Source organism: Gekko japonicus, unplaced genomic scaffold, assembly GCF_001447785.1.
Source record: "Gekko japonicus isolate JY-2015 unplaced genomic scaffold, Gekko_japonicus_V1.1 scaffold4277, whole genome shotgun sequence".
NCBI classification, from domain to species: Eukaryota; Metazoa; Chordata; class Lepidosauria; order Squamata; family Gekkonidae; genus Gekko; species Gekko japonicus.
Genome location: NW_015165373.1, coordinates 20,542 through 33,707, shown reverse-complemented (window position 1 = coordinate 33,707; position 13,166 = coordinate 20,542). Strand labels below are relative to the sequence as shown.

The following is a 13,166-nucleotide window of genomic DNA, read 5'->3' as shown; positions in this document are numbered from 1 at the left end:
CACGCTCGCTCTTCCCTTTTGCCCCCATGGTACGTGTCAATTTCACACAAGCTGCTTGTGTGAAATTGACACGTACCATCGGGGCAAAAGGGAAGAGCGAGCGTGGAGCAGCGCTTGTGGGAAATCGGCCAGAGAGTCCTCCATCTTTCTGCGTTATACCTCTGAATATGCCAGTCACAGTTACTGGCAAAACGTCAGGTCCTACAATGGCGAGACCGCGGCCATACAGCCCGGAGAATCTACAACAACTAAATAAATGAATTAAATAGATTTATGTTACAGATGAAACTACTGGGCTGCATAGAGGAGCTTGCGAAGACTCTGGATGGTTACTGGCAAAACGTCAGGTCCTACAATGGCGAGACCGCGGCCATACAGCCCGGAGAATCTACAACAACTAAATAAATGAATTAAATAGATTTATGTTACAGATGAAACTACTGGGCTGCATAGAGGAGCTTGCGAAGACTCTGGATGGTTGACTAATGATCCGTAGATCACTTTAATATCCCTCCTATTTTGAGTTGACCTCTCTTGCAGTGCTAGTTAAGAGACATTATACAGGGGCATTTATAACTTCAGCCTCATTCCTGAGTTAAGAAATCCCAACCGAGGCAATGCCAGTGGTGCTGGTTAAAATAGAAGGCTGAATTGGAGGTCAAATTGCCAAGACACCTTTCTCTTCCCAGTCTCATGACCTCATCAGGACATAAAAGGGGGGGGGGATGTAAATACATCACCATATATTTCCAATCTGAAGGCCTTTTTAAACATGGAAGGTAGCCTTCACTTAATGCTTGTCACGTTTTCTATTAGCCACAAGGTATAGATAGGGACTCTGGGGCAAGGGATGCTTTGTGTGACAGAGTGTTGGACTGGATGGGCCACTGGCCTGATCCAACACTGTCTTCTCTTATGTTCTTATAAGAGGGAATTAGATAAGTACATAGAGCAGAGGTCCATTTGTGGCTTAGCCGCAAGGCATAGATAGGGACTCTGGGGCAAGTGATGCTTTGTGTGACCGAGTGTTGGACTGGATGGGCCACTGGCCTGATCCAACACTGGCTTCTCTTATGTTCTTATAAGAGGGAATTAGATGAGTACATAGAGCAGAGGTCCATTTGTGGCTTAGCCGCAAGGTATAGATGGGGACTCTGGGGCAAGTGGGGGAGGGGGGTGAGTTTGAGGTGTGGAATGCAGTGAAGTCCAATCAGCTTCCATATGCAAAAGACCTTGAAGGTTCCATATGCAACTGACATTCCAACTGCCTTGCGGGGAGGGGGGTGAGTTTGAGGTGTGGAATGCAGTGAAGTCCAATCAGCTTCCATATGCAAAAGACCTTGAAGGTTCCATATGCAACTGACATTCCAACTGCCTTGCGGGGAGGGGGGTGAGTTTGAGGTGTGGAATGCAGTGAAGTCCAATCAGCTTCCATATGCAAAAGACCTTGAAGGTTCCATATGCAACTGACATTCCAACTGCCTTGCGGGGAGGGGGGTGAGTTTGAGGTGTGGAATGCAGTGAAGTCCAATCAGCTTCCATATGCAAAAGACCTTGAAGGTTCCATATGCAACTGACATTCCAACTGCCTTGCGGGGAGGGGGGTGAGTTTGAGGTGTGGAATGCAGTGAAGTCCAATCAGCTTCCATATGCAAAAGACCTTGAAGGTTCCATATGCAACTGACATTCCAACTGCCTTGCGGGGAGGGGGGTGAGTTTGAGGTGTGGAATGCAGTGAAGTCCAATCAGCTTCCATATGCAAAAGACCTTGAAGGTTCCATATGCAACTGACATTCCAACTGCCTTGCGGGGAGGGGGGTGAGTTTGAGGTGTGGAATGCAGTGAAGTCCAATCAGCTTCCATATGCAAAAGACCTTGAAGGTTCCATATGCAACTGACATTCCAACTGCCTTGCGGGGAGGGGGGTGAGTTTGAGGTGTGGAATGCAGTGAAGTCCAATCAGCTTCCATATGCAAAAGACCTTGAAGGTTCCATATGCAACTGACATTCCAACTGCCTTGCGGGGAGGGGGGTGAGTTTGAGGTGTGGAATGCAGTGAAGTCCAATCAGCTTCCATATGCAAAAGACCTTGAAGGTTCCATATGCAACTGACATTCCAACTGCCTTGCGGGGAGGGGGGTGAGTTTGAGGTGTGGAATGCAGTGAAGTCCAATCAGCTTCCATATGCAAAAGACCTTGAAGGTTCCATATGCAACTGACATTCCAACTGCCTTGCGGGGAGGGGGGTGAGTTTGAGGTGTGGAATGCAGTGAAGTCCAATCAGCTTCCATATGCAAAAGACCTTGAAGGTTCCATATGCAACTGACATTCCAACTGCCTTGCGGGGAGGGGGGTGAGTTTGAGGTGTGGAATGCAGTGAAGTCCAATCAGCTTCCATATGCAAAAGACCTTGAAGGTTCCATATGCAACTGACATTCCAACTGCCTTGCGGGGAGGGGGGTGAGTTTGAGGTGTGGAATGCAGTGAAGTCCAATCAGCTTCCATATGCAAAAGACCTTGAAGGTTCCATATGCAACTGACATTCCAACTGCCTTGCGGGGAGGGGGGTGAGTTTGAGGTGTGGAATGCAGTGAAGTCCAATCAGCTTCCATATGCAAAAGACCTTGAAGGTTCCATATGCAACTGACATTCCAACTGCCTTGCGGGGAGGGGGGTGAGTTTGAGGTGTGGAATGCAGTGAAGTCCAATCAGCTTCCATATGCAAAAGACCTTGAAGGTTCCATATGCAACTGACATTCCAACTGCCTTGCGGGGAGGGGGGTGAGTTTGAGGTGTGGAATGCAGTGAAGTCCAATCAGCTTCCATATGCAAAAGACCTTGAAGGTTCCATATGCAACTGACATTCCAACTGCCTTGCGGGGAGGGGGGTGAGTTTGAGGTGTGGAATGCAGTGAAGTCCAATCAGCTTCCATATGCAAAAGACCTTGAAGGTTCCATATGCAACTGACATTCCAACTGCCTTGCGGGGAGGGGGGTGAGTTTGAGGTGTGGAATGCAGTGAAGTCCAATCAGCTTCCATATGCAAAAGACCTTGAAGGTTCCATATGCAACTGACATTCCAACTGCCTTGCGGGGAGGGGGGTGAGTTTGAGGTGTGGAATGCAGTGAAGTCCAATCAGCTTCCATATGCAAAAGACCTTGAAGGTTCCATATGCAACTGACATTCCAACTGCCTTGCGGGGAGGGGGGTGAGTTTGAGGTGTGGAATGCAGTGAAGTCCAATCAGCTTCCATATGCAAAAGACCTTGAAGGTTCCATATGCAACTGACATTCCAACTGCCTTGCGGGGAGGGGGGTGAGTTTGAGGTGTGGAATGCAGTGAAGTCCAATCAGCTTCCATATGCAAAAGACCTTGAAGGTTCCATATGCAACTGACATTCCAACTGCCTTGCGGGGAGGGGGGTGAGTTTGAGGTGTGGAATGCAGTGAAGTCCAATCAGCTTCCATATGCAAAAGACCTTGAAGGTTCCATATGCAACTGACATTCCAACTGCCTTGCGGGGAGGGGGGTGAGTTTGAGGTGTGGAATGCAGTGAAGTCCAATCAGCTTCCATATGCAAAAGACCTTGAAGGTTCCATATGCAACTGACATTCCAACTGCCTTGCGGGGAGGGGGGTGAGTTTGAGGTGTGGAATGCAGTGAAGTCCAATCAGCTTCCATATGCAAAAGACCTTGAAGGTTCCATATGCAACTGACATTCCAACTGCCTTGCGGGGAGGGGGGTGAGTTTGAGGTGTGGAATGCAGTGAAGTCCAATCAGCTTCCATATGCAAAAGACCTTGAAGGTTCCATATGCAACTGACATTCCAACTGCCTTGCGGGGAGGGGGGTGAGTTTGAGGTGTGGAATGCAGTGAAGTCCAATCAGCTTCCATATGCAAAAGACCTTGAAGGTTCCATATGCAACTGACATTCCAACTGCCTTGCGGGGAGGGGGGTGAGTTTGAGGTGTGGAATGCAGTGAAGTCCAATCAGCTTCCATATGCAAAAGACCTTGAAGGTTCCATATGCAACTGACATTCCAACTGCCTTGCGGGGAGGGGGGTGAGTTTGAGGTGTGGAATGCAGTGAAGTCCAATCAGCTTCCATATGCAAAAGACCTTGAAGGTTCCATATGCAACTGACATTCCAACTGCCTTGCGGGGAGGGGGGTGAGTTTGAGGTGTGGAATGCAGTGAAGTCCAATCAGCTTCCATATGCAAAAGACCTTGAAGGTTCCATATGCAACTGACATTCCAACTGCCTTGCGGGGAGGGGGGTGAGTTTGAGGTGTGGAATGCAGTGAAGTCCAATCAGCTTCCATATGCAAAAGACCTTGAAGGTTCCATATGCAACTGACATTCCAACTGCCTTGCGGGGAGGGGGGTGAGTTTGAGGTGTGGAATGCAGTGAAGTCCAATCAGCTTCCATATGCAAAAGACCTTGAAACGCTGGGCGGGACTGCACAAAGCAGCCAGTCAACCCAGCCAGCGTCTTCTGACTGACAGTTCAAGCGTCCATACACTAAAGGGGCCAAATTTAGAATGTTCATATAGAATGTTCTTACTCAATTATATATAAGGAGAGATAGCGCTATAACAGAACAGCAGTATATCAACGCCATTGGAATGCCTGGAGTATTTTGTTATAGTGCTATAGCGCTATAAAGCAAACATTTTTTTAAAAAGCCGGAGATCGCCCGCGCGGGCGAAAAATGGCGGGGGAAAAGCGGGAAAAAGCGGTGCAGTCTAAAATGGCAAACCGCTTCAGATCCAGCTCTTTACCGGAAGAGGAAAGCCATGTGAGAAATGGCAGCCCTATACCGGTTTACTCCATGACGGATCAAAAACAGCTTCAAAACGGGTTAAAAAGTGTAATGTGAAATTCCTCCCTGTCACCACTGAGGAATTCAGTTTGGAATGAAATTAGATTTTAAAAATAGACTCTGCTGGGCTTGGCGTTTCTTGGTACTCGCTTTAATGGACAGGGACTCCTCTGGAATAAGAGGGACGCTGAATGTGAATCTGTCAGACACAAATGTGCAAACGAAAGCAAAACATGAACAGACAAAAAAAAAAATCTCCCTTCCCCCCCCCAACCAGGTCACATGATGTTCCCTCTAAGCTGTGGAGTCTTGTGAGCAAAAATTGTCCTTTGTGAGCTACTGGCATTAAAGTTAAAGTTGTGAGCGAGCAGTTTGGCTACTGCATAAATGAGTCTGCTCTGGAGCCATCCTTCCTGAGTGAAGACGAAAATGTGTGAGCCGGAGGCTAAAAAACGGTGAGCTGGCTCACACTCACTCAGCTTAGAGGGAACATTGCCTGTGAGGTAGGCGGGGCTGAGAGAGCTCTGACAGAAACTGCTCTTTTTCAAGGACAGTTCTTGTCAGAACTACGGCTTGCCTAAGGTCATCCAGCCACGTGCAAGTGGAGGAGTGGGGAATCAAACCCGGTTCTCCCAGATTAGAGTCCGCACACTTCACCACTACACCAAACTGGCTTAAGCAATACTGGCCCACTTCAATACTGAATGCTTCAAGATGAAGCTAACATATAAATGATATTAAAAATACAAATATTTATTAGGGTGTACACATAAACATACATACGGTTAAAAGAAATAGTCTAAATATCAGGCTCTTAAAGTTTCATATCATCAAAGCTGATTGTTATACATATCCAGTTGATGGGTAAAACTTATGATCTAAGGACCATACGCGTTTGGCCCCTTTGGGGCCTTCCTGAGTGGTCAATATTCTTTATTTTACAATGACACACATCCAGAAATACATGCATAAAGAATTTTTGTATATATATATATGACCAGATGTTGCTTTCTTATATACTTTGCATTTGCTACAAGTTTGTATAGTGGGCCATGGATAGTAGCTGTGCAAATTCTTGAAATGATTCTGGTAGCAAATACCCATTCGTCAGGATGTTTGGTGTAGTGGTTAAGTGTGGACTCTAATCCGGGAGAACCGAGTTTGATTCCCCACTCCTCCACTTGCACCTGCTGATGTGACCTTGGGTCAGTCACAAGCTCTGGCACAGCTGTTCCTGAAAGAGCAGTTTGTGTCAGAGTTCTCTCAGCCCCACCCACATCACAGGGTGTCTGTTGTGGGGAGGGGAGGGGAGGGGAAAGGAGTTTGTAAGCCGCTCTGAGACTCCAAGTGAAGGGCGGGGTATAAATCTAATCTCTTCTTCTTCTTCCATCAAGGTAGTAGTCCACCTTGTAATAGTCATTGTAAAATAAAGAATATTGACCACTGAGGAAGGCCCAAAGGGGCCGAAACGCGTATGGTCCTTAGGTCATAAGTTTTACCCATCAGTTGGATAGGTATAACTATCAGCTTTGATGATATAAAGCTTTAAGAGTCTGATACTTAGACTATTTCTTTTAACTGTATGTATGTTTCAGTTATGTGTACACCCGAATAAATATTTGTATTTTTTATATCATTTATATGTTAGCTTGACCCTCTTAGATCGCAGCTACATTTTGGATTGAGGCCCCCCCCTTTTTCCTTCTGCTTCAAGATTAAAACTTGAAGAATGGTAAAGTCTGGGGTGGGGGGCGCTGCTGGGGTGGGGGTTCATTAGGGGGCGTGACCCTGTGTGCCCCCCGGCTGGGTATGGCCCTGCTTTGTCTCGCTGCGGAAGAAAAAGTGTGTTTGTGTGAAGGTAGTTGTGCAGTTACAGAGAACAAAATGCCAAATCCATCTGTGTTCAAACAAGCAAACCCCTTGAGAGAGGCTGATTCGTGTGCTCATGAACGGCTCAGGTTTTGGGAATGTCGCTTCTGGAGGGGTGTGAGGATTGGTGCCGTGTTCTAGAGAGCTACTGCAGTGTCGTGACCGAAAGGCTGAGTTGCTAACCAAATTCTAGGTTTCTGTTGCGAACTCCGTAGACAGTTGGAGGCAAGTCACTATTCTCTTAGACTCAGGTCTTCTTCTGCAGTATAATGATACAATACAAATGGGTTGGGGCTTGTACACATGGCGGAGATAATGTATGTGAAACACTCAGAGAACGTCTGAAGTGCTAAAATGCTAAGTATTGTTTTCTTCTAGAGCTTCCCATAGATTCATCCCATGCCAGCATAAAATATTTTCATGTGTTCTGTCTAGTCTGAATTATCCTGTAGCTCATCTCGTTTCCTAACTCCTCAGAATCCTGGTTGGTGCCAGGGGAGGTAACTGACAAGATTTGGGAAGTGACTATATGAACAATGACTATATGAACTCCCATCTCTGGCCCCAGCTCTTGCCAACCTAGCAGTCCGAAAGCAAGAAACGGCAAGTCGATAAATAGGTACCGCTTTGGTGGGAAGGTCTCAGCGTTCTGTGTGCCCCGGTGTCTAGTCATGCCGGCCACATGACCACGGAAACGTCTTCGGACACCCCTGGCTCTTCGGCTTGGAAACGGAGATGAGCGCCGCAACCCTAGAGTCAGATTCGACTGGCTTTTGAGCGAGGGAAACCCTTCACCTTTACCTATACGAATAAAAAGATTCTTCCAAAATGATTAATCTGCTAATTTTCAAAAAGAGGCTACAGACGGGTAGGGCATTTAGCCCAAGAGCTCTCCAAAGCTTTGGGTCAGACTGCCCTGCCAGATGATGACGACGAAGACGGCGACGCCAATGCTGCTGATGATGGAGAAACTATTATCAGCAGGCTCAGTGAGGGATTAAAGAATATGAGGAGCATGAATAACTTTAGCCACTAAGCTTGTTTTGATCAGACTGAGACGGACTAAACCCCATGCCTCAGGGCATGGGCATTGTCTAATGACAAATGTCAACATCCCTGAACCTGAAAAATACCAACTTTTTTTGGTCCTTCCTTCAGGAGGCCCAGAGAGGTACTTACAGTGTTTCACCCACTCTTCCCACCCCCAACAGAATTATTCTGTGAGGTAGTTTATAGTGAAAACCGGGCTGGGGTTATACAGTGTGCTTTACGGCTGAGCAGGGATTTGAATTTCTTCTCCCTAGCTCTCATGTTCATTACACAGTACTGGCACATGGCTTGGACTTTAAAACCATGAGAAATCCGTCCTTGGGTTTCCTTCCCGGGGTACAGCCAGAGCACGGAGAGAGAGATTTCGATTGGTATAGTTCACTGGGTGTCCTTGGGCCAGTTACTGTGTCTCAACCTAACCTTCATCTGTGGGTCATTGTGAGTTTAAAATGGGGGGGGGAGAGACCGGGGGAGAGTCTATGTGCTCCATTCTGGGCTGCATCCAACGCATGGTTAGATAGCAGTAATCTGCAAGCGGATTGGCTTGTCTGCACGGGATAATCCCAATCCGAAGGGTCACCATAACACAGTAGTAGCACAATATCCAATGATGTGCGGATGCAGCCTTAGGCTGCTAGTTTGGTGTAGTGGTTAAGTGCGTGGACTCTAATCTGGGAGAACTGGGTTTGATTCCCCACTCCTCCACTTGCACCTGCTGGATGACCTTGGACAAGCCGTAGTTCTGGCACAGCCGTTCTTGAAAAAGAGCAGTTTCCGTCAAGAGCTCTCTCAGCCCCACCTACCTCACAGGGTGTCTGTTGTGGGGAGGGGACGGGAAAGGAGTTTGTAAGCCGCTCTGAGACTCCTTTGGGTAGTGAAGGGTGGGGGATAAATCCAATCTCCTCCTCCTTCTCCTTGGAGGAAGGGCAGGGTATAAATATCATGATCTGGACAGTATGCCTTCCTGTATTGGACTATCTATTTAAAAATGCATGGATCCCAAGCCAGCCCCAAAGACTTTTCTGCGACGGAGACTGGCAGTCACTGACCTTTTCCAGCTTGGTACTCGCTTCATCTTTTTTGTTGTTGTTGTTGTTCAGTCGCACAGTCGAGTCCGACTCTTTGCGACCCCATGGACCAGCTCCCGCCAGGCCCTCCTGTCTTCTGCCGTCCTCTGAAGTTGGCTCAATTTCATGTTCGTTGCATCGATGACACTGTCTAACCATCTCATCCTTTGCCGTCCCCGTCTTCTTTGACCTTCAATCTTTCATCTACTCTAAGTTAAAAGAAGGTTGCTGATGCAACATAGCCTGGAGCTGCTAACCTGGGTTGTATTGCATAGATGGTCTCTGTTTAGGCCACATGTGTTGGAATGCTGTGATAGACGTTTAGGCTGATGAAATTTTTGCAGGAGCCAATTCTCTCGTCACCAGTAGGAGTCCCCACCCCCATCTTTTTGCTTTGTATATGTACATGTCTTGGATGATCTGGCTATCAGACTGCACAAAAACGTGTGTTAAAATACAAACAAACAAATAAATAACTGAATTCCTTTTTCCAGGGTGGCTGCATCACGAAGCTGGAAAACTTCATCCAAGAACATCTGAAGATTATTGGAGCGGTAGGAATCGGCATTGCTTGTGTACAGGTAAGCACTGGTAGCACGGAAGACTGGATTATGTAAGCGTAGGCTTGAAATTGCAAGTAGATAAGTAGGTACCGCTTCGGTGGGAAAGGTAACAGCGTTCCGTGCGCCTCGGCGTCTAGTCATGCTGACCACATGACCGCGGAAACGTCTTCGGACAGCGCTGGCTCTTCGGCTTGGAAACGGAGATGAGCACCACAACCCTAGAGTCGGATTCGACTGGCTTTCGAGCAAGTGAAACCTTTACCCCAGGCTTGGAAGACCAGCCTTTAATTCTCTCCTGGTGCTTACTGTGGTGCTGATAATAAACAAATGATAGCCTCTAAGTAAAATCTTGTTAAAGGGTGCTCGTCACTGGACTTCTGAATAGCACGATCTACAAAACGTGTGGACAGAGTCACCTCTTAAGCCCTCCTCCACCTTCACCACCTCTACCCTCCACCTGGGAGGGTATCTTGAAGGATTCATACTGTCCAAGAAGCAGGGGGTAGGATTGTGGGTGGAGGACAGCCTGTTTCCCCTGTTTTAGCTGCCAACTATTCTATAACGAAATGGGAAGGAAACTGGTCAGTTTCCCTGTGCCTTTGTCCATAAAGTACAAATGACATCTTGGCAAGCATTGAAGGGAAAATAAGAAAAAAATATTTATTATTTTTATTTATACCCCGCCCTCCCCGCAAGCAGGCTCAGGGAGGTAAAGCGGGCTTCTCTTAGGTTGTGAGCAATGCTCCCTGTAAGCTGTGGAGTCTTGTGAGCAAGAATTCTACTTTGTGAGCCACTGGCATTAAAGTGGTGAGCGAGCGATTTGGCTGCTGCATAAATTTAGTTTGCTCTGGAGCCCTCCTTCCTGAGCGAAGACAAAAATCTGAGCTGGAGGCTAAAAAACTGTGAGCTAGCTCACGCTAACTCAGCTTAGAGGGAACACTGGTTGTGAGTGCCACAAGGTCCTTCCTAGAGGCTCCTTAGACCTGGAGTCCACCTTCTGCATCCTGAAAAGTCCATTGGTTGCAAAAAGCACACGGTCAAATCAGTCAATCCTAAAAGAAATCAACCCTGACTGTTCCCTGGAAGGCCAGATAATGAAACTGAAGCTCAAATACTTTGGCCACCCAATGAGAAGGGAGCACTCCCTGGAGAAGACCCTGATGCTGGGAAAGATTGAAGGTCGAAGAAGACGGGGACGGCAAAGGATGAGATGGTTAGACAGGGTTATAGATGCAATGAACATGAAGTTGAGCAAACGTCAGAGGACGGCGGAAGACAGGAGGGCCTGGCGTGGTCTGTTCCATGGGGTCGCGAAGAGTCGGACTCGACTGTGCGACTGAACAACAACAACAATAGTTTTAAATCCTCTTCTCATGTTATGGTATGTGCATCTGAGAATGTTCCCATTCATACACATATTTTTTATGAAATAGTGTGAATGTGTAAATCATGGATAAAAGGGGCACACAGCTTACGGTCATCACATATACCTGGAGCAAACGGCATAAGAAAATATATAATCTAAACCTTCAAATGAGTGCCCAGAAGTTACTAGACCACAGAAAATGAGTAGCCAGCGTGCCCTCCCACCTATGCCAGTGCTCGTAGTCATTTATGGCACACTCACAGTTAGAGATGTGAAGGCCCGGAAAAAAAACGGCTTTCCCCCCCATTTTTTCCCCGAAGCCTTTTTTGGTTTTTTTCCGAAAAATTGGAAAAATTGAAAAAAGAAGAGAAAAGAAAAAAAAATGATTATGGAACATTTTAACATGATGAATAAAATATTTTAAGACAAGGTGTTCAAATAGTTTCCAAATCATTTCTAAAAAATATGTATGGTATCAGATTGATCTAATTTCTGTGCACCGAGGGACAAGCAAGTCCTAGGTTACAAACTGAACTCTCCAATGCAAGAACAAGATGAATTTCTTCCTTTAGGAGGTGCTATTGTCACGAGAAAAGAAAAAGGTTTCAGTTTTGTTTTTTGCATTTGGGTGGGTATTCTCTTTGTAATAATTGTTTGGATACACTATATTTTTAATATGCTAGTTGTGATCATTTCATGCCAGGTAAAAATGTCCATAGTCATATTTTATGTTCCTAAAGTAACAGAATTACTTTCAATCTGGAAAAGAAAAAAGAAGTGCTAATGTAGCATTTTTTTTCAATTTTTCCAAAAATTTCCATTTCCCCCCGGAAAAAAAATGGGGAAAAAACTGGTTTTTTTCCAAGCTTCAAAATTTCCGGAAATTTTACATCTGTACTCACAGTCTGAAAGGGGGAAAAAAGAATCTCCTCTTTTCCAGAAGCTTTCAGGCAACTGGGCACAAAGCCTAGAGTCGGAGAGACAGAATGCATCCTCTGTGCCTCTTGCCATTGAGTCTGATGAAGAAATCCCTGGTTTTAGACACGAGTTGTCCGTTGTCGGTTCTAGATCTCACTGTGTCGTTGCGAAATTGTCATTCCTTATTTTAAGCGCATGGATTTTCCTTACAGCTTTAAGATAAAGTAATAAGAGAAGTGCTGTTTTATGAGGTGGAGGAGGGCAATTCTGAATGCTTTGCCAGGGCTCGCCCTGGATGCCGATGACTCAGTAAAATGACTGCGCTGTAAATAGACTGGTGGTGTTTGTAGTACAGTCAGAAGGCGACCTCTGCTGGTGAAGCATTGCAACAGCAACTCATACAGAAAAAATGTAAAATCCGTTCGGAGAGAATACTCTTTAATATTGTTTTACTAAGTTCTGAGCAACACGAGATCCGACTACAGTGGCTAACAGTGTCATGGAAGACGCTTAGTGGTAGTTCAGCAGTTCGAGACCCGAGTGTGCCGCATGACGGAGTGAGCTCCCGTCTCTAGTTCCAGCTCCTGCCAACCTAGCAGTTCGAAAGTAAGACATTGCAAGTAGATAAATAGGTACCGCTTCGGTGGGAAGATAACAGCGTTCCGTGCGCCTTGGTGTTTAGTCATGCCCGCCACGTGACCACGGAAACGTCTTCGGACAGCGCTGGCTCTTCGGCTTTGAAATGGAGATGAACACCGCAACCCTAGAGTCGGACTCGACTGGCTTTCGAGCAAGGGAACCTTTACCTTTACCTTACTAAGTTCTGAGCAACACTAGATCCGACGACAGTGGCTAACAACATCATGGCTCAATGCCTTTGTCTCCCTTCCCACCCTTTTGTAATCATTCTTCTCCCTTTGTTAATGAAAGGGGCCATAGTAACGCCACAGAAACAGCCCAAAGACCTGTGCAGACCTTCCATTGCCGTACTTTTGAGAACGCACTGTGATAAAGATGCAAAGATAGGTAATGCTGTACTGCAAAAAATAAAGAAAAATGCTTTTTGAAGGTAATGGACAAATACAATAATATGTCCTGTGTCGTTTCGTAGTTCCTTCTTCTGAACAAAACTGTATAATTTGTCTTCACTTCTTATTTACAGAAATAAAGCTAGACGCCTGTATATTCCTTCATCTTGTCAGAACCCACAGCTTACAACGAAGTACACGCACTCAGGAATGGTTATATATTTATTGCAAAGCTATAGATGCAGTAACACAGGCACTGTTAAGAATGGCGGCGACCCATTGAGCATAATAGGATATAGGGCATTTGTATGCACACACACACCCCTGGCCTGAGCCAATTAGCTCCCCTCCCGCGCGTGGGATCAGCTAGGAAACCGTTAGGTGGCGAAAGCTGGGAAGCAGTAGTCTCTCACCATACATAACCTCCTCCTGTCCATCTGTAGAGGTAAGCGTTGCAGCAGAGGCAAAACAGCAGAGGCA

The 13,166-nt window shown here is 46.3% G+C and overlaps 1 protein-coding gene across 1 annotated transcript in view; it reads left to right on the top strand.

Annotated features, from left to right (window-relative positions):
- The window catches only part of CD151 (CD151 molecule (Raph blood group)), a 59,706-nt gene that overhangs the window by 43,894 nt on the left and 2,646 nt on the right, over positions 1 to 13,166 (top strand). Inside the window, exon 6 of the mRNA XM_015410636.1 lies at positions 9,306 to 9,392. Coding sequence (XP_015266122.1) covers positions 9,306 to 9,392 — 87 coding nt within the window. The remainder of the gene's footprint in view (positions 1 to 9,305; positions 9,393 to 13,166) is intronic.